The sequence below is a fragment of the Narcine bancroftii genome, chromosome 5 (assembly GCF_036971445.1).
Source record: "Narcine bancroftii isolate sNarBan1 chromosome 5, sNarBan1.hap1, whole genome shotgun sequence".
NCBI lineage: Eukaryota > Metazoa > Chordata > Chondrichthyes > Torpediniformes > Narcinidae > Narcine > Narcine bancroftii.
In genome coordinates, this window is record NC_091473.1 from 120,579,514 (window position 1) to 120,605,944 (window position 26,431).

The following is a 26,431-nucleotide window of genomic DNA, read 5'->3' on the forward strand; positions in this document are numbered from 1 at the left end:
TTAAACTGCATCCGACGGCTGTACCAAACCTATTGACCCCTTTTGGGTTTAGGTGTAACCCATCCTTCTTGTAAAGGTCATGTCTTCCCCAAAAGAGATCCCAATGGTCCAAGAAGTCAAAACCCTGTCTTTTACACCAGCCCCTCAGCCACACATTCATTTGTCTTAACCTTCCATTTTTGTCCTCAGTTGCACTTGGCACAGGTAGCAATCCAGAGATCACCACCCTGGCGGTCCTGTTTCTTAGCTTCCGTCCTAGCTCGCTGTAATCCTTTTTCAGTACCTCCTCCCTCTTTTCATCTATGTCATTGGTACCCACATGTACCAAGACATCAGGCTGCTCGTCCTCTCCTTTTAGAATACTCTGGTCCCGATTTGAGATATCCCGTACCCTTGCACCAGGGAGGCAGCACACCATGTGGGTATACCTATCTGGCTCACAGAATCTCTTGTCTGTGTACCTCTGACAATGGAGTCCCCAATGACCACTGCATTCCTCCTTACCTTTAGTACCACCGTGCCAGGCTCAGTGCCAGCGACCTGGTCACTGCGGCCAGCTTCTGTCAGGTCATTTCCCTCAACAGCATCCAACACAATATACCTGTTGCTGAGAGGGTAAGTCACAGGTGTGCTCTCCATTTTCCAGGCATTTTTCTTCCCTCCCCTGACAGTTACCCACTTACCTGACATATCTGGTCTCAGGGTAACAATCTCCCTGAAAGTTGAATCTGTTAACTCCTCACTCTCCCTTACCAGCCGCAGGTCCTCAAGCTGCAGCTCCAGATCCCCAACTTGGTCCTTAAGGAACTGCATCTCGGTGCACCTTGCACAGATGTGGCTATTTGGGAGGGTGGAACTCACCCATGGTTCCCACATCTGACACCCAGTACAAAGCACTAACCCCATAGGCATGACTGAGTTAAAATAATGCTGCTTACCTTTCTCCTCGCCTGCTTTCGCCTAAGCCTGTTGAGCCAAAGGCTGGAAGTCCCACTCCCTCGCTCGCCGGGCCACTCACCTCCCCTCGCCCGCCGGGCCGCTCACCTCCCCTCGCCCGCCCTCTGAAGTTGCGTGCCTCTCGGTAGTGATTATTCAATGTTGTATACCCACTTTTTCAAGCAAAAATTTGATTAGAAAACACTTTTTGGTCGTCTTTTAGCACTTTTTCCTCAGAGAGCTTGGGAACAAAAGATAATTCTTTCTTCTCCTCCACACAAATTTTGTCATGAATCAGATCAAATCAAATAGCTTTTTATTGTCATTGTAGAAGTTATACAACGAGATTTATGACAGCAGTACAAGGTTACCAATGCAGCGACGCAACCACAGGCAGCACCACAGAAGTTAAATAAAAAATTTAATTTACAGTGCCGTATATGTCCTTTATGTGAATGGAGGGGGGGTGTCGGCTGTATGTATAATAGATGTGGAGGACAGAGAGGGGAATTTGTGGATATGTGTGTTCAGTGAAGTGACAGCCTGGGGGAAAAAGCTGTTTCTGAGTCTGTTTGTTCTTGTCTTGATTGACCTGTAGCGTCTGCCAGAGGGTAGTACGTCAAACAGATGCAGGGCAGGGTGGGTGGAATCCTTTATTATTGCTTGTGCTCTACTGAGGCAATGAGAGGTGTTGAGATCCTTCAGGGTGGGTAGGGGACATCCAATTATCTTTTCTGCTGCCCTCACCACCCGTTGAAGTCTTTGCCGCTCTTCTTCAGTGCAATGGGAGAACCATACTGTGCTGCAGTACAGCAAGATGCTCTGTCTGGTGGAACTGTAGAAGCTAATCAGCAGCTTCTGACCCACCTTGCTCTTTTTGAGCATTCTCAGGAAGTACAGGTGCCTCTGGGCCTTTTTGATGACTGCTGAAGTTTTTACAGTCCAGGAGAGGTCGTCTGAGATATTGATGCCCAGGAAGGTGAAGCTGTGGACCCTCGTCACACAGTCACCATCTATGTAGAGGGGGAGCGGGTCAGACCTGTGCTTCCTGAAATCCAGAATGATTTCCTTTGTTTTTGTGGTGTTTAGGATCAGGTTATGAGCCCGGTACCACTCGGTCAGATTCAGGATTTAATTCCTGTAGGGAGACTCATCTCCTCCTGTGATCAACCCCACCACCGTGGTGTCATCTGCAAACTTTGCCACAGTGTTACTGGCGTGGACAGGTCTACAGTCGGCGGTGTAAAGAGTGAAGAGCAAAGGGCTCAGCACACAGCCTTGTGGGGAGCCCGTGCTCAATGTACGGGTGGAGGACAGGTGGGTTCCAAGTTTGACTGTCTATGGTCTATCTGTAAGGAAATCTTTGATCCATGAACAGGTGAGAGGATGAAGGCCCAGAGCAGACAGTTTGCTGACTAGGATATCGGGGATGATGGTGTTAAAGGCTGAGCTGAAGTCCACGAAAAGTACCCTTGCATAGGTGTTCCTGTGTTCCAGATGGCTCAGCACAGTGTGGAGGATGCACCTTAAGAAGATTTTTAAAAAATTTCAGACTGCTTTTTTGGACTGTAACACAGAAAAGGTGATGAAGGTGGGAAAATCAGTCATAGAATTAATGAAAATGCTGGGGGTCATGGCAAGATGGCGTAGAGTCTAGACGTACAATCTCAACCTCTCTGGCCAGACTTTTAAATAACCGTTTTTTAACCCTTTGTTTTCAAGTTTAAATTTTAGTTTAAAGTATTAAGGAATTATTATGGCCACTAATGGTAAAAAGACTCAATCTCAAGTTCAAAAGAGGATACATTTTCGAAGTGCTGAAGATCTGGTGCCTAGACGACTTGAAACAGCCCCAGGCTCAATTTCTTCCTAAATCCCAAAAATCGCCTGTGGAGGCTGAAAAAAACTATTTCTCACCAAATGAAGGATGGTGCTGGAATTACCCGTTCTCCGGGTAAGAAGGTGCGTGTTTCCAAGAAGTGGACCCCGGTTTGGAAAGCCTTTCAATTTCAATGGGGTTATTCTCTAACGCCTCCCTAACGCAGGAAGACGACTCCATTGTTGGAAATGCATCAGGTAGCATTACAATCTGAAGAAATAATTTTTATTCACGAATGGATGAGAAAACAACAAGATGCTGGGGGGGAACCAGCAGCGACCCCCTGAAGAAGTCGGGGTGCCATCGCTGGGAGTCCAGACCTGCAGTAAAACTTTTAAAATGCCTTCTGTTGAATTCCAGCAGGAGGTGCAGTTACCTTCTTCTGCCACTATGTCAGAGAGAGCAGAGCTGAGATTTAATGATTCACAGTGTATGCAATTGAATGCAGTTATTCAACCTATGTTAACATCTCTAATGAATGAAATGGTTCAAATGAATGCTGGTATAAGTTCAGAATTAAATATGGTTAAGACACGTCTGGATGCATCTTATGAAGATTTTTTTAAAATTTCAGACTGCTTTTTTGGACTGTAAACAACAAGTGACTTCTAACACAGAAAAAGTGATGAAGGTGGGAAAATCAGTCATAGAATTAAGAGATCATGAGAAGGAGCTAGAAAGAAAAATAGATTATTTGGAAAATCAAAGCAGAAGGAATAATGTGAAAATTGTTGGTTTGCCAGAAGGTATAGAAGGACAAAATCCTCTTCGATTTTTATTAATGAAAATGCTGACAATATTTGACCATTTGTCACCATTCTACCAGAAGGATTTTTATATAAAGACTTAATCCGTCTAATAAATATTGGTTAAAATCAAAATTTTTCCAGACTTTAGACAAGAAAAACTCCATTCTAAACTATCAAATCACACTAATTTTGCAATATTGTCTGCAGACAATTAAAAAACTGGCACAAAAAATTATAATTGGTTATGTATTCCGTTAATATTTATAGTCATATAGTTCAACATGGCCATCTCATACTCTGTTTACAACTCATTTTCATTTCCTCACCACCACCTTTCCCCTTTTCCCCATTTTCATTTCTCAGTTTTCCTTTTTTAAATTTCTAAAATATAAAATACTTCAACCACTCCCACATCTAAAATTCCCTTAACCCCAAGTGTCCCCCCCCCCCCCCCACTCATCTGCGGGAGCACGGCCAGGCCTTAGCAGGTCACTTTTGTTATCAAAATACACAATTTCAAACTTGCAAAACTCTGTCCTTCCACTGAGCAATTGTTCCTCATGTCCTCATCTCAAGCACTGGCTGTCTTACAGTCCTGATAACACTTTCAAAACATGGAAACATTCCACTGTTTTCCTCAGCTTTCACTTCTAACACCATGTTTTGTGTGGTGTAGCTATGACAAGCCTTTATTGTCGTATCGTGGCCTCTGAGGTCAACACTGGTATGTTGCATCTCATTGCACCAATGGCTTGTCAGACATACTCTGTAAAAAGCCTAATTCCAAACACTCCTTAAAGACAGCATGGGAAGTTGGACCTTGGTCCCGATCGCTGGCACTGTAAAGGCGCTGCACTAACCACTATGCAACCCATGCCACTCCTCAGGACTGTGGCCTAGTCCCGCCCACGCTGCCTTGATGTCATTTTCAGCGCGTCAAGCCTGAAGCGAAACACAGAATCGGGAGCATGGAGGACAGAAAAGAAATGCTTATGGGGATGTTGTCAGCCTGTGTCAGCGTCCATGACAAGATACGCAAAATCCTTGGTGAGACCATGAAATATGTTGAGGTTCTTATCAGCTCCAAGTGATATGAACAGTGCATTAGTGAGATCAGGGCACCATTCCTGCTAAGGTTGTGGGCCAGCAGGCAGCAGATTGAGGTGGAAAGGCTTGCAGAGGATAGACATCACATACGGAGACGAAAGCTGCTTTTCAGTCAACTGACCGTGATAACAAATCGATCTCTATAGAGGTTGAACAGATCCCAGGGGGCTGCATTCTGGAGTAATGTCCTCACCAAATTTAATGACGACAAGTGGAGGAGACACTAACGTATGACATGGGGAGGAGGGGGGGGATGGGTAAAACACTGCTGGACCCCAACCTCTCCAAGTGCCCATCACCGTTACACGTTGTCGTTGAATGATATTGCAGGCCAGTATGAGGGGAAAGGTACATGAAAGGTGATCCATAGGGGTGTGGGAACTGGGATGGACAGGCCTCAATTTGCATAAAGAATCATTGGAATGTGGAGAACTGCCTGTCCAATGCAGCACTGAGATGCTCAAGCACAGATGACAAGCATGTCACTGCCTGCAGTTTCCTGTCACTTTTGGACCGGTGTACAGCATTCTTGTGGCTCCTCAAATCTGGCATTAGCTCTCTCTGATGCTCCAGAGCCACCTCTGTATGCTGGCGGTCCCTCTCCACTTCCTCCTGGTCCATTGTGGACATCATGTACTGCAGCTCCTTGGCGAGAACCTGAACCTTCGTTGGCCTCCTCCGCTTGTGTCTGGGACCAGGCACTGAGTGTCAAATCATGAAAAGTGCATCAGTATTTAAATTATGTGCTTCTCAATAAACAAAATCTCTTTAATGCTCCTATACCTGTATCCCTTGGTGTGAGTGCCACCTAGCTACTTCCATGGTCAGCGAGTGGTGCATTGCTGTCTTGGGGGGCATCTAGGGCTGTGCCAGTGGAGTCATCCATGGTGTCCTGCACCTCCTAGATCTGTATCTCCAGTCCTTCTGCACTGCTGTTTGCAGCCTGAGATGCCTCAGGGATGAGATCTAGTGAATAAAGGCTCTCCATGGCACTGGCAATGCTGCTGAGCTGCTGGACCCCCAGAGAGTGTGGCATTGCTGGAAGTACTGCCACCCCATTCTACCACTGCCACTCTTGTGGTTGTGATCAAGCACTGCATGGAATATTTTCCTGAGGTTCTTCAGCTTTGTCATGACCTGCGTCTTCGTGCAGATGTGGCCACTGGCTGAGAGTGCAGTGGCCACACTTTCATATGTGGGACCATCCCTCACAGTCCCCGTCAGCTCCCTCTCCTGTGCTTCTTGAGATAAATCGTCAAGAAGCAGTCTAACCTCTGCATCTGACCAGTTGGAAGCCATACCTGGATAGTACGCTGCAAATTGATGATAATATTAAACTGCACCAGTCACCACGAGAATGCACACCGACTAGATTTACAAAATCACGCCAAGAGTCAATGGCTGACGATGTCACCGCGACGTCATCAGCCCACCACCTGGCAGCCCCTTCTGCTTTCAGCTGCAATGGGGGATTCTCGGAGCAGGACATTATACCTACAAAAGAAGAGTTAGGTAGGCGAACCTCCTGGCCGGAGACTCCAGTTTCAGGTATCCACCCAACAGCTGCATAGGAGTACAATGTGCGGCCTTACAGTCGGGTATTGTGGCCATCTGAAAGTGGCTTTAGTCCCTGCTTTTTCACTTATTTGTGCTTAAATTCATTGTCTTTGGTGACCTTACAACAGCATTATTCTAAATATACTTCCTGGCATTAATTGTGACTATTCAATTGGTATTGGAAGTTTTATTTGTTTTTAACCTATAACTGCACATAATATTTGAGGAATTCTGTTCTATACAACAAAAGCTAGCAGAAAATTTAAGTCGTGATTAACAGTTTTACTTTTTTTGTAATCGTTGAGCTACTTTTGTCTTAATTTGTAACTTTGCTTGCGTCCTTTTGCTGTTTGCTATTTCACTTGACATTAACATTATTAATGTCTCTTGGGCATTTAAATTTTCCTAAAATCTTTCCAAAAATGATCTAATTTATCACAACTTTAATATTTTATATTTAACTTTGGCGTGGGGCGGCAGAGTTGGCGAAGCGTTTAGGGCATTGCATTTGCAGCACCAGTGATTAAGGGACTGGGGTTCAAATCCTGCAATGGCTGTAAGGAATTTGTATGTTCTCCCCGTGTCTGTGTGGGTTCCCCCTCCCCCCAGGGGCTTTGGTTTCCTCCCACCTTTCAAAACTTACCGGGGGTGTAGGTTAATGGGGTGTAAGTTGGGTAGCATGGACCCGTGGGCCGAAATGGCCTGTTATCGTGCTGTATGTCTAAATAAAAAATATTGTGTACTGTAATGCATGTCACTTGCCCCTTTAGTTAGGTAAACCATTCAGATCTGTTGTTGAAGCCTTTCATGCCTATTAATTATTTGACAGCTTTGGTAGAAACAATTCAAAACTTATTAAAAAACTAGCATTGGTAAGAGAAATGGGGATCTTCTCAATATTCATTTCTAGGCTGCCTGAGTATATGTTGGATCAGGAGTTTAGAATCCCAAAGGTTGTCTGGTTGTTGAGCATCTTCTGGGCCCTTGCATTTGGATTGTTTGCTGTTTCCTTGAGTATTCCCTACAAGTGGTTCCACATTTAATTTGTTTCTGATCAATTTCTTGCCTTAATCTGTGCTTGCAATTTCAGGATTTTTGAAAGCTTGATCAAACATCTTAGCCGTATTTGATACATGACAATTTTTGTCCTTATTAATGTTTTGATGCTCCAGGATAGAAATTAATAATGATTTCAGGAAGTGAGCAACCATCTGTTTGCAGGGATATGAACATGCTTTCAAACCAATGACGTGGTAGTGTTTTGAGGGCGATAAACCTTGGTTTGATATTGACCTTCAACTGCTTCTGACGGTTTGAGCTTTTTCAAATCTGTCTGTTTAGAATGTTTGTTTTAAATAGTTTGTGTGAGGAGCACTTTGAAATGCCTTGTATTAAAATATATTTTGAAACATAAAATTGTGCCCCCATTAGACTTTCCTCCCTACCTCTATTCATAAGCGGTTTAAAAATTCCAGGCCAGAGAACAAAACCTGGGAAATTAAACAATCTGCAGAGATGGACAATTCCCTGTGTATAGTTCTTATTTGTATAAATGGATGAACTCATGGCTGAATAAATTGAAACTGCTGAGATTCTCCAGCGGATTGTTGCTCCAGATTCTAGCATCTGCAATCTCTTGTGTCTCCAATGAAAGAATGCACCCTGTATCATTGGGTTGACTAAGGAATAAATATTTCAGGAAAAGTCTAGATTAAGCAACTTGAAAAGTTATTCCACCACTGATAACTGCGTAGAAATGTTCAAATATTGGAGGGGCTGTTGTTTGCAAGGTTAGTGCCCCTGAACAATTGTGATCTTCACAAGAACATAAGATATAGGAACAGAAGTAGGTTGTTCAGCTGGATGTGTCTGCTCTGTCAATTCCATCATGAGCTGATCAATTCTCTGATTCAGCCCAAGTCACCTGCCTTCTCCCCATAGACTTAGATACCCTGACTATTCAGATTGCTATCAATCTGCCCTGTCTGTGGCCAATGTCTTGTACCAAATTCCAGAGGTTTCCCACTCTGGCTAAAATTTTCCTATCTATCCTTCAATCCTGAAGTTGTGCCATCTTGCCAAAATTCTCCTACCATGGAAAACAACTTTGCCACATGTGCTCTGTCCAGGTCCCCCTCCAAGTTCAAATGTTCCTCCTGAACTGTACACTTTCCCACATTGTATCTCATTTGCTCCTTCTTTGCTCATTGTCGATAAACTGTCACATAATACTACATTTAGAAAAGTGGTGGCTCTCTGTCAAGCGCCCCTCACAGAAATGAACTCGTGACCCCTAGTTTACAAGACCAGTGTCCTAACGAATGAGCTATTGGAGCCTCTCCTAATCTATCTGTCTCTGGAGCCTGGTTTCCTCCTCACTACCTGCCCCTCCTTCTATTTTTGTATCATCCGCTCTCCGTCTCAATTCAGATTATGCTTCAAACAAGAGGGAAGAGACTAGAATAAATATCAAATTTAAATGACTAAAGCATTGCACTATTTATTAAAGGACAACAGAAATTTGTGTGCCTTGAATTTGTTTCCTTTATTTCATTCTTGGAGATAAGGTTTTTTTTTGAGATTTTTTACTGAAAAATATTGTTCATTTTGAATCATCTGGCTCTGACAGGATTATTGTGGTTCTCAGCCGCTCTCTGTGGAGATAAAAATGCAATAAGAGTTCAAGGATCAAGACAATCGTAATTCAAGATTACTAAAAGGCTCTGCAGCAGATCATAGATTATTAGTAGTAAAATTATTTATGGAAACTTTTAAACATAAATGACCAAACCCAGTGTTTTGAAATGTCAAAAATTGACTGCTTCCTGAAGTGAATCAAACAGTCAACATGGGATCAAATTCTCACCATATAGCCAGAAAACATACAGAACAGAACATTGGGCTGCATAATAGTGCAGGTAGAACTGTTGTCGTCCAGCTCTAGCAGCCTGGATTCAATCTTGTCTTTAGTCTGTGGAGTTTGTATGTTCTCCCTGTAACCATCCAAGTTTCCTCCAGGTGCACTGGTTTCCTCACACATCCCAAAGAGATGCTAGTAGGTTAATTAGCCATTGTAAATTGCCCCCTGGTGGATATACAAATGCTACAATCTGAAGAGAAAATGGATCTCGTATAAATATTTGGAGAGGTGGGCTAAAGGTCCTTTTCCTTTGTTCTGAGAGTAGCAGAATTTTAACCTGATCAGACCAGGAGCTGTACATAAGCTGAAGGATGCAGACTTACTCCATGTACCTGTCCCTTTCCAAGTTGTGCAGAGATCGCTGTGTTTTGGACTTGAAACATGAATTGTAAGTATTCACTGATCTTGAAGCATATTTTGTGGGGTCATAACGACCAACACCAACATTGTTCTGCAATAAAAGAAGATTATTGGTAGAGTTTTTTTTTAAAAGTCAACTTTATGGTAAATCTCCTGGTGGATGCTCAAATTTGCCAATCCTAGTCTAATTAAATTTCAGCTATTCTGGTAGAAGATAGTTGCAGAGGGGATTTACCAGAATGTTGCCTGGATTGGGAAACAAGTCTTGTGAGGCAAGGTTAGCAGAGCTGGGACTTTCTCTTTGGAGCGCAGAAGGATGAGAGGAGAGTTGATAGAGGGTTTACAGGATTATGAGAGGCATAGATAGGGTGGATAGCCAGCACCTGTTACCCAGGGCTGGATCAAAAAACACCAGGACAGGTGTATAAAGTGAAGGGAAGCTAGTTTAAGGGGAGACATCAGGAGTGAGTTGTTTTTTTTAAAAAAAAATAAACACATTTGTGGGTGTCTGGAATGCCTTGCTGGGAATGGTGGTGGTGGTTGAAACATTGGAGGCATTTAAGAGACGCTTAGACTCTCGGATGAAAGAAAAATAGAGGGTTATGTGCTTTATTTTAGGAAGGAAATATATGGGTTGGCACAACTTTGAGGGCTGAAGGGCCTGTACTGTGCTGTATTCTTCTATGTTAATAGATGAAAATAGTCAATTTTGACAAATTCCACAGAGCAGAAATGTGTAAATTTTCTCTGCATCATTTTAAAATCAAATTTAGTTCTTATTAGTTCCACAATGATAAAGTTGACACCTGTTACAGTTCATCACTGATAGAACACAAACACCCACCATGGATTGTGCAAAAGCGGTTCGTGAGGATGCCCCCAGAGGTGAAAGCCTTCAGAGGAGGCTAGGACTTCTTTCACTGGAGCAGAGGACGCTTTGTTGGGGGGGGGGGGGGGGGCAGGGCATAGGTAAGGTAAACAATCTTATTTCCTTCCCCCCACCCTGAGTTGAAAAGAGGTGATTTTGGGAGGGGGGGGTGGTGTGGTGTAGATTTAAACGGGAAATGAGGGCAACTGTTTCTACAGTGTTGTGAATGGTAGAGATGTGTACAATTTCAATATTTAAAACGCCAAGCAAGTGCAACTACCTCAGATGGGCAATTTGGTCATTTTTGGAAGAGCTGGGCTAAAGAACCCCTTTCCATGCTACTCACCTGTGTGATTCCAAGTGGGGAAGGAAGTGCTGATTACCAAACAAGTAGATTGCTGCTAAACCCTTTTAGTTCACAAATGGCCACCATTACCACAGCCTTGGAGATATAGGTGACTATTAATTGAAAGGCACTGACATCTATCAAAACGGTGTCAAGGTAACAAACAGGCTTTGCTAAAGGTGCACCCAGCTCATTGGAGCTTAATCACGGTTCAAAAAGCAATAGCCTGACACACATGCAAAAGTAATACCTTTCAGGCAAAGATCCAAAATCCTCTCTCGCCATCCCTGCATATTACCCCATTCAACTGGAAAGTCAAGAGCATGTTTAATGCACAATCCGAGGAGTGTGCCAGGGAGTCATAGAGTTAAAGTCAACATCATTTACTGCACACGATATTGAGAAATGTTGTAAAGTACGGAAACACCTGTAGTCTACATGCTCTACCTTAATGACAAGTGGTTGGCTCCATCTTCATGTGGGTCTTGGGGGTTGCTTGTGGGGAAGAGAAATTGAAGAGTGTTGGGAAAGCTGGTGGGGCCATCAAGTGGCAGTTATGATCTGAAAGGTTGGGTTGGGGGCGACCACAGTTGACTGCTAGGGGTGTAATTAGGAAATGGCCAGATTTCAGAGTAATCCCTACTGGATCCCACGCCTGAAGGGGGCGCACGAAATCACTGAACCGGTGCGGACTCGAAAGGCCAACGTGGCCTGTTTCCGCTCCGTAAATGGTGATATGGTTAAAGGCAAAGTTCAAGTTCGTAATCAGGTTTGAGGTTAAATTGGAGGGAGTTCGTTGGGAGGTGATGTTGAGATTGTAGAAGACGTTGGTGCGGCCTAATTTGGAGTTCTGTGTGCAGTTCTGGTCGCCTAATTATAGGAAGGATATAAACAGAGTGGAGAGAGTGCAGAGAAGGTTGACCAGAATGTTACCTGGGTTTAAGCATCTAGAGTATAGGGAGAGATTGGACAGATTAGGTCTTTATTCTTTGGAGCGTAGAAGGTTGAGAGGGGATTTGATAGAAGTATTTAAGATTATGAAAGGGATAGACAGAGTGGATGTGGATAGAGTATTTCCGTGAAGAGGAGGAAAGATTAAAACAAGAGGACATGAGTTAAGAATTAAGGGGCAGAGGTTTAGAGGTAACATGAGGGGGAACTTCTTTACTCAGAGAGTGGTAGCCGTGTGGAATGAGCTTCCGGGAGAAATAGTGGCGGCGGAGTCAATTGTATTATTTAAGAAAAGGTTGGACAGGTCTATGGATGAGAAGAAGATGGAGGGTTATGGGCATTGTGCAGGGAGGTGGGACTAGAGAGGGGTGTTGGGTTCGGTGCGGACTAGAAGGGCCTAATGGCCTGTTTCCGTGCTGTAATTGTTGTTATGTTTCTGACTGAGGGGGTGAGCAGGGCAAGATTGGAATTTGATGGGAAAATTGTCAAGGGGAAATTATGCAAATTAAAGCCTGCCTGCCTGTAGTGAGTTCCTAATGCCCAACTCCTTGTTCTAGGTCCTGTTAAGGGTGACCAGATTGGTCTCTTGTCCGATGAAGGTTTGATTCTGCACAAATCTCCGAAGCAGGCAAAAAAGTCACGTCAATTGCATCCAATCAAATGGATAACACTATATCCCAGTACCTTACCAATCCAGAAAGAGACTGCAGTCCAAGCAGTAACACCTAGTTTTCTTGAATGAATCCTTTGTTTTGATATCATGTGCTGCTCATAAAAATTGCACCGTTATGAAAATTTTAGGCCCAGGCCTTTTATGTCGTATTGTTTTTCAACAGACTAGATTTACTCTTCAATTAAGTCGACTCAGCATCTGAGGCCTCATGTCGAGCTGATAAAAGCATCATGAAAATATGAGGGGTATAGATGGAGTAAATGCATGTATGCTTTTTGCACTGAGGTTAAGTGAGATACAAACCAGAGGAGGAAAGTTAAGGGGGTGGGGGGGGGGGAACTCTCTTTCACACAGAGAGTGGTGAGAGTGTGGAAAGAGCTGCCAGCTGAAATGCTGAATGTGGACTTAATTTAAGAAAAATAGATGGGAGGGTTAAGGAGGGCTATAGTCTGGGTGCAGGTCAATGGGACAAGGCAGAATAATAGTTTGGCACAGACTAAAAGGCCGAAAGGGCCGGTTTTCTGCACCTAACATTACGCAAGTTCTTTTTAAAGAAAAAAAGTCCAGAACTTCAGACTTAAAACTAAAACTTTATGCGTATATCACATATCTTTATTAGTGTCACTGCACAGTATTTTCCCTCTGAAACATGTTCATCAAACTTCATTGGAATCAATTTTGGAAAAAGAGTGCAGTTGGATAGCATGACTAAATGGTCGCATCCAGGGATGAAGTTCAAGGACCATATCATTCTTTTGCAACTGTGGAACTACAGATTCTAACTCTAGGTGTTGTTAGGTCTGCTTTGTTCATGAATGAGTGAGTCAGACACCAGAATGAGTCGAAATCAAGGTTCTTTGTTCTTTATTACCGGATTGTAACACTTGCAACTAACAGTGTTAGTTGGAGAAGGCGCATTCTGCCGTTATCAGCAAGTGGTGTTTTTTTTATACCTCAGGATACGTACTTAGTAAATGATCATACCATGACATTGTCCAATGAATAAACTGTTGCTATCCTTCTCTTAGTCTGCTGCACATCATTCTTGTTAGTGCAAAGCTTATCTTGAGTGTACAAGGTCACATCTGCATTCTGTTACTCCTTAGTACTGGGTGACCCCTTCTCCGGTCCCATCTCATGATGTTTTTACCTTACAGTGTCAAGAGAAAACCATTGAAATGCTTTGAAGTCCTCACACACTGGAGTGTGCGTGTGTGTGAGTTACGGATTTCACACTTACATGGTTAAAGGTGAGCATTTTAACAGGTACACGTCCTTCTCGGCTACTGGATGACAAAAATGGAGGCCGATTACGATTTTCTGGTCTGGAAGGTTGCTTCACATTATAAAAGTCACAGTTATTCTGTTGAGTCACAAGAAAACAAAGTTACCAGGACAAGGCATCAGCACAATTACAGCAGAATTGTCTATTGACTTCAGGAAAATGTAATGAAGTAGAAATCCCTGGGACTAACTGCTGGTTGCTGAAACAGATTTTTAGTGGTGTAATATATTCTCTCCACAGGGGGAAATGGGTACTGTTTAGCTGTCCTGAATTTTCCATGATTTTTCTTTTCTGCATTCCAAAGGTCATCGGTAAATGATTTGATGTTATACATTCCAGGGCTGAGGTTCAGTGGATCCTAGAACAAGAACAGGTTTATTTCACTCATTTATTCCAGATGTTCCCTGCTGTTGTCTGTATCTACACTTGCTAATTACCAGTACAGTACAGACATCCATGCAAGACTGCTTTCTCAACCATTGAACTTAAAATTGTTCTTTTAGCCTTCAATTTGAGGCTGCAATGTATTAATTACCCTGGACAGCATTCTAATGCATTTCTAAGAGTATGCTAGAAATTGGAGATATTTTCTATAATAGTTTTGACAATGATAAACATTTGCAAAGTTGACATGGCATGTAAAAGTTATCAAAGACATTTAGCTTCTTTTTTAAAAAAAGAGAATATGTGGCAGCATGACAGCGTGGGATCTGGTGTGGGAATATAGGTCAATTGGGTGGCACAGGTTCGTGGGCCAGAAGGGCCGTGCTGTATGTCTACTTTTAAAACAGTAAAAATAAGGGTGGAATCATTCCAAGGAATCAATCCTAATCTAGTCATAACTGCAGAAAATGAAGCACATTGTAACGATACCATTAATGAGGAATCAAAGTGCTTAGACCTCATTACTCTCCCTCCGCTGAATGATTCAATAGTGACATACAAACTGCTGGAGCAACTCAATGGACCAGGGAGCGTTTGTGGAGAGAAAGTCGATGTTTTGGATCAAGACCTGCCTTAGTCCTGATGCAAGATCTTGTCCCTAAATGTCAACCATCTCCTTCTCTCCACACATGCTGCCTGATCTACTGAGTTCCTCCAGCAGTTTGCTCTTCGTTCCAACCTCTGCAGTCTCTCGCGCCTCCGTGAATTGGCAAGTTGCCTTTGGGGAGCAGTTTTCAAGCGTAGCAACTCATAAGTTCAATTCAAATTGAGCACATCACTGGAAAAGGCATTGGCTCCATCCCACTGGGAGGAGTGCCTATTTCAAAGAGTACGCGCTTGGTATGTATGTTGTCCCTAAAGTTTCTTGATCTCATCCTTAGAAGTATCCATTTTTTTTCTAACCAGTGACGGTGCTAATCCTGGGAAATTAGTAACAAGTAGAAAATACTTTTGAAACTTGTAATGTCTGGACAGAGAGGAATAAGAGAGCTATCTGTCATTTGCATTATAATAACAAAAGGAAGAGGGCTATAAATCTTGTGCATTTTACAACTATAACACAGGTGCAATAAGTATGTTTAGCATGTGATTCCCTATCCATCGCCACATCTCTTTGCACCATCATTAAATTTTACAGTTTTCCCCCCAAATATATCTGCCTATAAAGAGCACATTGTATTTCAGTCTTCAACTGATTCTTAATTTCACATATTACTGCAGCCCAACTTCCACCAATCTCTAAAACGATTTGCCTCACTCTAACCTGACGGATTTACCTGGAACATAGGAGACTAAAAGGGACTGTATAGAGGTTTATAAAATCATGAGCGGCGTAGATATGATAAATGGTCAGATACAATATTCCTTTATTGTTGTACCTAAATGTGCAAAACTTGTTAACATTTGTTTACCATAAAGACACATAGCCTGACACCAATAACAAAAAGAGAAGCAAATGAGGGTTCCTTCAGAGACTTTGAAAGTCCATGGATTCAGACTTCCTTCCACAGTATAGGAGTCAACAATTGGAGAGCAGAGATCTAAGGTTAGAGGGGAACATTTTTTAAAAGGGCCTGAAGGGTATCTTTCTCAAAGATAGCGGTAGGTACTTGGTCTGAACAGTCAGCGGACGTGACGCTTAAAAGGCATTGAGACAGAAAAATGAATAGGAAAAGTTTTGGGGAGCATTGACCAAACACATGGCAAATGAAACAAGGTTGGTTAGATAAGATGGTCGGCATGGGCAAGTTTCCATGCTGTAAAATGCAGTATCTAGAATTACAACACTTGAAAGGCCAATGAATGTCCAGTTCAGCATGGCTGCAATTGCCCAATTTACACCAATTCGGTCTGAGAATAAATTTTCAATCCTGCCTCTTCTGCAAGGCCAGCCACAAAAGCCTGTAATTGGGCACTATTAAATTTAAGTCCTCAATGTTTTGACTCCGTAAAGTGGCCAGTATTTCATAGCTGTCTTCAGTGTTTTCTTGGTTAAGAAGTGGGCAAAAAGGAATAACTTATTTTGAATCAAGTTTAACTTACAAGTACGTACTGTGGCATAGTGACCTGTTTTTATCCGATTTCCCCTTTCATCTGTAAATAGATCATAAGGACCACGCTTACTGACCACCCGTTGCAACAACTGGTCTAAGCCACTTGCAAGCTTGTAGGTATTTGGTGCCAAGTCGCAACCCTAAGTAAAAGATAGGATATTTTAAAAGTGAAATGGACTCTACTTAGAGCAGCCTAGAAGTTATCATCTGCAATTATAGAGCAAAAATGTCTTTCAGACAATCCTGTGCACATCATCCCAGATTTTACTAGAGGTATTTATCGACTTAACATAGTGAACATGAGAATGTTTTTAAAGACCAAAAGTAAAGTACTTCTACATTTGAAAGTCTGAAATAGAGACAGAGCCATACTTCATGGAACTAGGCCCTTCAGCCTAACTTGCCTGTGGTGACCAAAATGAACCACCAACACTAGCTCTGTCTGCCAAAACCTTTCTCTAACTTTGTATCTGTCCAATATTTTCTTAATGGTGAAATAGTAGCTGCCTCAGCCACTTCCTCTTGTAGCTCATTTCGTACATCCATGACCTTATGTGTAAAATCTCCCCAGGTTCCTGTTAAATCTCTCCACCCTCACCTTAAACCTTTGTCCTTTCGTTACTGATATCCTTATTCTGAGCAAAGACACAGCATTCATAATTAATGAGCTGTCATTGATCTGAAATGTTCATTCTACTTCCCTCTCGAACTATGCTAAGTATTTCCAGTGGTGTGTTGCACAATCACTATTTTCAGCTGTAAACAGTTGACAGCTTTCTCAATGGAGGGTGAAATTTCGACATGGCTGCCAAACTATTAACCTGAGGGAGATGATCTCGCACTCACTCTGCATTCCATCTGGTTTTATTTCCATATGTGGACTGTGCCTTCTGGAATTTAGAAGTGGCAGATGAGCTCACTGAGGTACACCAGATCCTGTAGGATGCCTCCTCTGGCTGGGCATAAGGAAACTAGCATTTAGGACTGAAAGGAAACTGATAATCTTTTCTTATGGTGTCATTGCAGGCCATTCAGCTCATCAAATCCCAGCACAGAAATCTAAGCAGTCTCATTCTCTCCCCCCCACCCCAAACTTTTCCCTTATAACTTTGTGATATTCTTTCCCTCATGCTCATCAACTCCCCTTTGATTCTTTTGCCATTGACCTACACCACGGTCACTTCCAGTTACCAGTTAACCTTATTGGAATGTGCAAGGACATTGAAACACACATGGAAAACCTGGAGAGAACATACAACCTGAAATCAGGCTCAAATCTGGGTCACTAGAGCTGAGAAGCTACAGTACTAATGGTAGCTTCACCAATCTAATCGTTAGCATGTTACAAACTAACAACCCTTTTAATTATGTTGGGACTAAAGGGACTTTGTTAGCACAAACACAGGAACAGCAATGGAAAATTCACCAGACAATGGTAAATTAAAAATAAGTTTTTAATTAAACTGTTAATAACATGACATTATTTATCTTTAAACTTAATTCCAAATTTAACCCTACTAGGCACAAATGTAATGTGTGTGTGTGTGTGTGTGTGTGTGTGTGTGTGTAATAAAGTCCCATTCTGAAAAGTCAATTTTTAAAGTTTCAGCATTATTTTAGTCTTGCTTGGCCTTAAGTTCTCAGTTCAGAAATAATTATAAAGCGCTTTTAAATATCATATCTTCAGGCCTCCTTACTCACATTTCTTTTGATGATATATACTGAGATATTCTTTGGAAAGAAGTGATTATCCTCTGAGCATAAATTTATCCCCTATCAAAAGGATGATAAACTTCCTGTCTTTCCAGGAGGTGAAATAGATAATACCTGTCTATTTTTCTTCTCTCGAATGAAGATTTTGTAATCTGTTTTCCAAACAATGAAACTGTCCTCTTTATCTTAAAGACACAGCCAGAAGTAGCTTCTCTTTTGAAATCTACTTATTTTGTGCCCCCCTTTTTCTTGAAAATAACACATAACAGCACCTATTCTGGTTACTGTAATTCAACCCTGTCTTCCATAAGGTTCCAACTTCTGTAAAACTGATCCAAAAATGTCTGAATTTGATAATATATTTCTCCAAATCATGTGACGGTTACATCATCAGTGAGGTCAGTCTCAATTCTTGGAAAACATATAACTATCAATTTCCTTTCTAACAAGCTTCTGATCTCCATTCCATATCCTTAACAATCTCTGACCTCCTCTCTGTTCAAGAGGCTTAAGTGGTTTAGTTTAAAAATAGATGACTTCCTTCAGCAGCTCTTATTGAGTACTTAGATACTTCAGTTTTTAATAAAGCAAACACTGCATTGTTCTTGAATAATTAAGACCCACTCCAAATCCATTAGCTCTGTCTTTCTAGACACTGCCACTCCGAAAATGAACTGTTTGAGTACAATGGTTCTTTGTAAATGTACTGTGACCTGTGTGCGTAACCCTGTAACCAATCCACAACTTACTAAGAATATATATATATATATATATAGATATATATCTATATCTATATCGATATCTATATATATATATATATATATATATATATATCGATATATATATATCTATATAGATATCGATATCTATATATATATATATCTATATAGATATCGATATAGATATAGATATATATATATATATATACCTGGACACAAAATTTTAACTCTATAATTTACTGAGAGTTTTATAAGAAATATAACAACCTTTACCTAAGTATTACTATTAACACAGATCCATTACAAGCATTCCCTAATCCAAATAACAGTCCAGGAGAATAATCAAAGAGGAGATTAACAACATGACAATTAGACAACAAAATGGTGAAGGCACAGCCATTATCTGATTGATTGACAGACTAGGTTCTGAAGTTGAGTGACCTATTCACCTCCCGATTCAGATGACTGTTTCATTTCCATTGAAATTCAAGTAATGAATATAGGATTGATTCAACAACAGGCAAATGTTTACTCTGCCCGGGTCCTGTCCAACTCAAAGGAGACAAAGTCAAGCATGTCTTGAGTGCTTTATAATCACTATACATCATAGTGGTCTGTAAGAAATTCATCCCCATAACTGAATGCCCAAACATTGGGAGACAACACAAAACAATTTTTTTTACACTAAAAGCATCCTTGCACATTTGAAACTTTAAGGTCAGACTAAGTGGACTGGGTGTTATCATAATACATCTTTCAATCAGGCTGAATGACCATACTTCTGTCAGTGGTTATCCTCAACTTTTTATGTAGAAACATGCATCTTACACTAATTGTACTTTTTGGTAGAAATTATTGTCTTGTTAGACTGTTTCCTGAATAAATTGAGATTTGCTCTTAGCTGTGAAGTAGACATCCCATCCAAGCAATTCACCTGATACAATATCAATAATCACCTGATAAAGAATATTTACCATTGCTTCAAGAGATCGGTTCTTAGCACTGTTTGAATCCATCAATCCCCGTAATCCAACAGACTTCTTAGCTTTCTCCTCCAGCAGTGCAGTTGGGATCCCTCCTTTGCCATATGAGCCAGGACCTGGGCTAACAATCTGCAAAATTAAAGCAGTCAAAACAACTTAATCTCTTTCAATGCTATGATTTAACAAGGATTCATCTGTTAAAATCTTTGGTGTAAAAATAAATGAACAGTGAAATTTTTCTGTCTAGTGGCTTAATTCTTTTTCATTTTTACATTTAGAGTTACAGCACAGTAACAGGCCCTTCGGGCATATGAGCCTGTACTGCCCAAATATACCCACGTGACCCATTAACCTACTAAACCTGAAGTGGGAGTATATCAGAGCACCTGGAGAAAACCCACGCAAACAAACTCCTTCGAATTCAAGTCTCTGGTGCTGTAATAATGTTAAGATAACCGTGACACACAATAGCTTTGCAAACAAATGAGATTTTAAATAATGTTCTAAAATATTAAGAATAAGAATATTCTTTGCCAAGTCTGAACAATGCATGTTCAGCTTTTAGTCGTCTGCATTACTGATTAAGTACAGAGTCGTAACCAGAGAGTATAAATCCAATTGCAGTAAATCCAAGGAGATTTGTGGAATGACCATATGAAATGGGCTTTCATTGGACTGAAATGCATAGTAATACAGTCACACCATGTAAAGCCAGGGGAAGATACCTCCGACAAGTTGTCCAAAGAGCCTCGAGAACTGATCACGACAAGCTTTCTTCACAATACTATTACACTTTCAAAACTGGAAACCTTTTTATTCAGGGCTGAAACATGACTGTGATTGTAGTAAAAACACAAAAATGCTGGAAGAACTCAGCAGATCACACAGTGTCTATCGGAGGTATAGCCAAAGTTTCGGGCCTGAGCCCTTCTTTTCATTAATTTCTTTGAGTTAGTCTAATAATCTCAAAATGTGTAACAAATTGTTGAAAAATACAAACCCATGAACTTACATCTTTTCGCTTTTTAAACCGTTCTTCTCTAGTAATAAAAATACCAGCATTCTTCTTTGCCAATAAGTCAAGAAAATGTGGGATCTCGTATTTACCTGGACCACGGTCCATCTCCTGCAGTTTTAAAAAAATGCAACATTATCTCCATTTAAAATGGATAAGGTTTACAGGCTTTTATTCACAAGCTAGACTGTAGCTCTGTCAATCAGATCATTTTATCCAAATCTTCAAATTTCCAAGATATATTTAAATGGAAAGGGGAGGGGTGCTGGAAAAAGAAAGGAATACACTTTTCAATATTGTTGACCCTAGAACAAACTGTAAACACTCCTGTATTTCTTACAGATTAATTTTTTTTTAATTATTTCCCCAAATTTTAGAAAGGCACAGCAAATTGTCAAGTTTGAAGAACTTACCCAAGGATGAGTATCTGAAGAAATGAATCATGTTACTTCCCCTTGAATCATTGCATCCAGTCAGACAGCAAAGGATAGTAGAGATACCAGCTATTCTGCCATATTTCTTTTGAAATTACTTGCTTATTTTTCTCAGGAAGAGCAATTAAAAAATAACATACAAACAAATATCTTTTGTACCTTATTCTCCTCTACCCTCCATCCTCTGAAAATAGAGTTTAATGCATTTTACAACTTAATTGAAACACTGAATGTGCAATGAGTTTGAGAAATTAAACTCTCAGAACTGACTTTAAATGGCAGCCATATAGTCATTAGGGGACCAGACCAAGCAGGCTTAGTGGAGTAGAAGTGGAATACATGATGGAGATCAAGAATCTGGTTTAGTGGTGCCTGAACAACAATCTTGCTCTCAATATCAAACCCAGAAAAGTAGCAGCTTAAGGATCAAGAACAGTTTCTTTCCAACAGGATCACACTTGAACCTCCCCTTGGTACCCTAATCATAGACTGCTTTGACACCACAAAAGCTCAGCACTATTGCAAGTCACTTTTTTTGCACTAGGATTACTGTGAGTAACACCCATATTATGTATTTATTGTTTCTTCTAATTTAAAAAGTTTACTATTACCTTTACAAGAACCTGTTCAGCTGCAGCAAGCAAAAACTTCATTACATAAATGTATCATATACAATATGCGTGACAATGAAGTCATTAATCATTATAAATTAATCAACAACTTAGTGGTACCCCTTTCCACTTCATAAATACCAAAGAGGGAAAGTGGGGTCCAAACACATTTGCTAAATATTACGCCCAGTGCCACAGCTTTACCAGCACCCCTGGGCCTCCATATCACCTTCTATTCTTTTGCCTTAAAATTCCCCTGGCTCCCATATCCTCTTTGTACTGACAATAACCACAACAGCAGTGCGAGTATAAGCAGCTTTAATAAACTAATATGTACACTAAAAGGTCTTGTCTCTCTGCAAGACAAACCTGGAAGGTGTAAGGTAAAACATCATGAGATGGGAATGTGTAAGGAGTTACCCTGTACAGGGCTGTAACAAGATGTGAATGCATCCTTGTACTTACAAGATAAGAGAGACATTGATGGATTGAGAGGCAGGAAGCTAGCAGGGAAAGGATAGCAACAGTTTTAGTCAGTGGACAAGTAATGATATGATGATGTTCTAAGCACTTATCCAAGGGTATAAAAAATCACCATTTTGCTGATAACGGCAGAATGCATTCTCCGACTAACATGGTTAGTCGCAAGTGTTACAATCCGGTAATAAAGAACAAAGAACCCTGATTTCGACTCAGTCTGGTGTTTGTCTCACTCATTCATGAACAAAGCAGACCTAACAAAGGCTAGACTGTTGCTCTGGATGGCTTGATAGACAAGGTCACCGGGATGACCCCTGGTGACCTAGGGGTGTAATTACATATCACCACACTCTTAAATTCTCATTGAAATAAAACCTGTTATTTGGAATTTGTTATCAGGTGTGCTCCAGTAATCAGCATCTCAGTTCATTATTCTCCAGAAATTACATTATTTTTGGAGAACTCAAGGCAATTTTAACAAGCATGGTATATCTGAACATTGACAGAAACAACCTATAATTTGGAATTTGTGCTGTATTTATAAAATTCAAGCAAGGTAACCATTGTTTTTTTTTCTTTAGTGTTTATCCCTTTTTTGATTTCAAAGCAGAATAAATAAAAGCCAGCTGAAAATTCTGTAATTAAATTACCTACTGTTGGGTATAAGCCCACCCTCTGCTGGACATCATGACGCCAATGTCATATATATATATAACCCTGTGTGTCAGTAGCGATGTTAGTCTGATAGAAGTAAATGATGAGAAGGCATCACATCTCCGAGTCTGAATTGTGTGAGTGCATACACAACAGTGGTGACAAGGAACAAAACGAACCCTACACATTCTCCATGCACCAACCATGAGAAAGGAAACAACACAAGGTAGAAAACAACTACCTAAAAACCTCAACAAATTCCCGTCAAAAGATCAAGGCAAAAGCGCACCAAGATGGTGGAGGGAAAGTTCAGGGAATTCAATGAAGTAGAAGAAAGTTGGGAAAACTATGTAGAACGGTTTAACTACTACTGCGTAGCCCACAATATTGTGGAAGATCCAGTAAACCGAAAATGTGCCCTCTTCCTCAGTGTAATGGGCAGCAAAACATTTGACCTCCTTAAGACCTTGCTGGCCCTGGAGGATGCAGGAATGAAGACATTAACTGAATTATGCACAGCTCTAAAAAAACATTTAAGACCCAAACCACCATTTATGGCAGAAAGGCAACGATTCTATGAAAGGAGACAAGAACCAGGAGAAACAGTAACTGAATACCTGGCATCGTTGTGTAAACTGGTGGAGCACTGTCATTTCAAGCAGTTTCTAAATCAGGCACTGTGAGATAGATTAGTGATGGGGATGGCAAATTGCCAAGCAAGCCAAAAATTGTTAGCAATGGATGAAGACATTTTGCTGCAAATTGCATACAGAACTGCCTGTAGCTCTGAAATGGCAGATAAAAACTTGGATGTGGGTCAATCAGACCTACTAGTCGGCAAGTCTTACCATCAAAAATGCTTCCGTATGAAAAGCAAACAGATTCGCATTTGGGCAATTACAAAGTCACCATCAATCCATCATTCAAAATATCCAAACATCCTATGCTCAAGGCGGAAGAATTGTTCCAAGCACTAAACTGAGGGCAAAAATTCACAACACTATATTTGTCACAAGCATATCAACGGATAGAATTGGAGAGAGAAAAAAATCAAGGGAATATGGACAATCAATACCCATTTGGGACTATTCATCTATACACGCAAGCCTCTTAGTTTAATTGTGGGGCCACACAAAGGTATACCAGTATTAGCTGTAGCCAGAATTCAAAGATTGGCCATGCTACTAGTGGCGTATAACTATGGTATGAAACATAAACCAGGAACACTCAACAACCTTGCAGATACCTTATCATGCATGCCGCTACCCGAGACAGAACAACGAGAAGAAATTATTAAATGGACGGCAGAGGAAGCAGCCGTCAACCAAGAACAACTTCAACAACGGCCCATTACAGCCCAGATGATCACAAAGGAAACCCAAAAAGAGCCAACATTAAGCAAGATCCTATACCCTTAATGGGTGGCCCAAATCTGAAGTGATCCCAGAAGATCTAAAACCTTACCACACGCCACCATGACCTATCAGTCAAAGATGGATGTTTACAATGGGGTACAATTATTCCAGCCAAATGGCAAACTACCATGTTATCAGAACTGCACCACAATCATCCGGGAATGGTACGAATAAAGCCACTGGCCCGGATGCATGTCTGGTGGCCCTCCATAGACAGAGACATTGAAACAACAGTAAGAGAATGCAAAGTATGTCAGACAATGCAGCTAAAAACGCCACAACCCAAAGCTAACCCATGGAAATGGCCATCCAAACCCTGGCATCAGATTCACGTAGACTTTGCTGGACCATTCATGGGTGAGACTTTCCTAATACCTGTGGACGCACACTCCAAATGGCCAGTAGTTTCACAGCTGAAAAACATCAAAGCAGATCCCACGATTGACTGTCTGAGCTACCTTTATCACTTACGGATTGCCTCATGAATTAGTTATGGGCAATGGGCCTCAATTTACATCAGAACATTTTTTTTTAATTATGTGTGACAACAATATCAGACACATTTTGTCCACACCCTATATCACCCAAGTACTAATGGGGAGACAGGATGTTTTGTACAAACATTCAAAAAAGCAATGAAAACCATGAAACTTCTAAATGCCTCCTGGACACACAAAATAATCGATTTCCTATTGGGATACAGAAACATGCCACATTCTACCACAAAATGCACCCCAGTGGAACTAATGTTTGGCCACAACCTGCAGACCAGGCTGTTCACAGTTCATCCAGATCTGGGTCTCCAATTGCATCGCCTCAAACCTCACCTGGAACATTGGAAGTAGGCAAGAGAATTCTGGTACAAGATTTTAAGACAATGTAAAGACCCAGAAGTGGTAGGAGTAATCTTACAAAAATTGAGGTCCTGCTCATACTCTGTTCTAGTGGGGGACAGATTGTGAAAGCAACACATTGACCAATTACGAGCATTGACTGACACTAAAGTCCATGAACTGCCTCATGAACTGGATCCAGACCTGCCGTAGCCTGTCCTGAACATCCCACCCCTCAGGCCAAGTGGGGGGAGGGGGGGGGGCAGAGACGGTTGCGGAGCCATGGAGTCCAGTGAGTAGTCCAGTAACTGAGACATGCATCCAGGAGGGCAGTGAAGGCGGGCAGTCACCTCCAACTCAACTGCCGACCCAACTATCTACGAGTTCCAAGCAAAGACCGGCTCAGCAAACCACGCTGAGGTGGTCCAAAAGAGAAAGAAGACCACCTGAAGGCTTTAAGGACGATGTACCCTGAATATTGTTAAATACTTTCCCTTTTATAATTATAATTATTCTTGAGATGTATTCTAATTCTCACTTGTAGTCCTGGGTCCGATGTAATCTTATTAGTTTGAAGGGGCCCAGTCAGCATTTATCGCACAATGGGGGGTGGAAGAGTGTTCGGTATAAGCCCACCCTCTGCTGGACATCATAACGTTGGTCACCCTTCCATATATATATAACCCTGTGTGTCAGTAGCCAGGTTAGTCTAATAGAAGTAAAGGATGAGAAAGCATTACGTCTCCGAGTCTCAATTGTGTGACTGAATACATAACACTTACCAAGTACTTCTGTTTTAGTTTTTGTTTTTTATTGAATAACTGTGGTGTTCGAGCAAAGCGTTCTATGTCACATTCCCTCTCCCAGCCTGGTCCTGATATTTTCTGGGCAACAGTCCTTGCACTGAAGTCTGCTCGGTGCATATTGTGGTTTCCAGGGTATTTCAGGCTTTCCTGAAAGACAATTCAACAATTAGTCACTTATGTCAAGTATACATTTATTGGTTCTCAAGCAAAGGATGGAAGCAGAGCAGGTTATCAATCACAACTGTGACAAGCGGGGTGCCTCAGGGATCGGTGCTGAGTCCCCTGTTGTTTATCATTTATATCAATAATTTGGAGGAGGGAGTGGTTAACTGGGTAAGCAAATAGGCAGACGATACAAAAACAGGGGGAGTGGTGGACAGTGAGGAAGGTTTTCTTGGATTACAGAAAGATTTGATTTGTTTGGAAAAGTGGGCTGAAAGATGGCAGATGGAATTTAATGTAGACAAGTGTGAGGTGCTGCATTTTGGAAAAAAATAACCAAGATAGGACATATGTAGTTAAGGGGAGGAAATTGAGGAATGCAGAAGAACGGAGTGATCTTGGGGTTATGGTACAGAGTTCCTTGAAGGTGGATTCCCATGTAGACAGGGTGGTTAAGAAGGCATATGGTATGCTGGC

General features: G+C 41.3%; 1 protein-coding gene across 1 annotated transcript in view; it reads right to left on the reverse strand.

Moving 5' to 3' along the window:
* Nucleotides 1–8,748: 8,748 nt before the first annotated feature.
* LOC138765329 (ciliary microtubule-associated protein 2-like) overlaps nt 8,749–26,431 on the reverse strand; it is a 28,152-nt gene continuing 10,469 nt past the window's right edge. Inside the window, exons 4-11 of the mRNA XM_069942372.1 lie at nt 25,769–25,939; nt 20,557–20,670; nt 19,536–19,673; nt 16,129–16,269; nt 13,822–13,989; nt 13,587–13,709; nt 9,472–9,599; nt 8,749–8,882 (exon numbers count right to left, since the gene is read on the reverse strand). Coding sequence (XP_069798473.1) covers nt 8,831–8,882; nt 9,472–9,599; nt 13,587–13,709; nt 13,822–13,989; nt 16,129–16,269; nt 19,536–19,673; nt 20,557–20,670; nt 25,769–25,939 — 1,035 coding nt within the window. The 3' untranslated portion in view covers nt 8,749–8,830. The remainder of the gene's footprint in view (nt 8,883–9,471; nt 9,600–13,586; nt 13,710–13,821; nt 13,990–16,128; nt 16,270–19,535; nt 19,674–20,556; nt 20,671–25,768; nt 25,940–26,431) is intronic.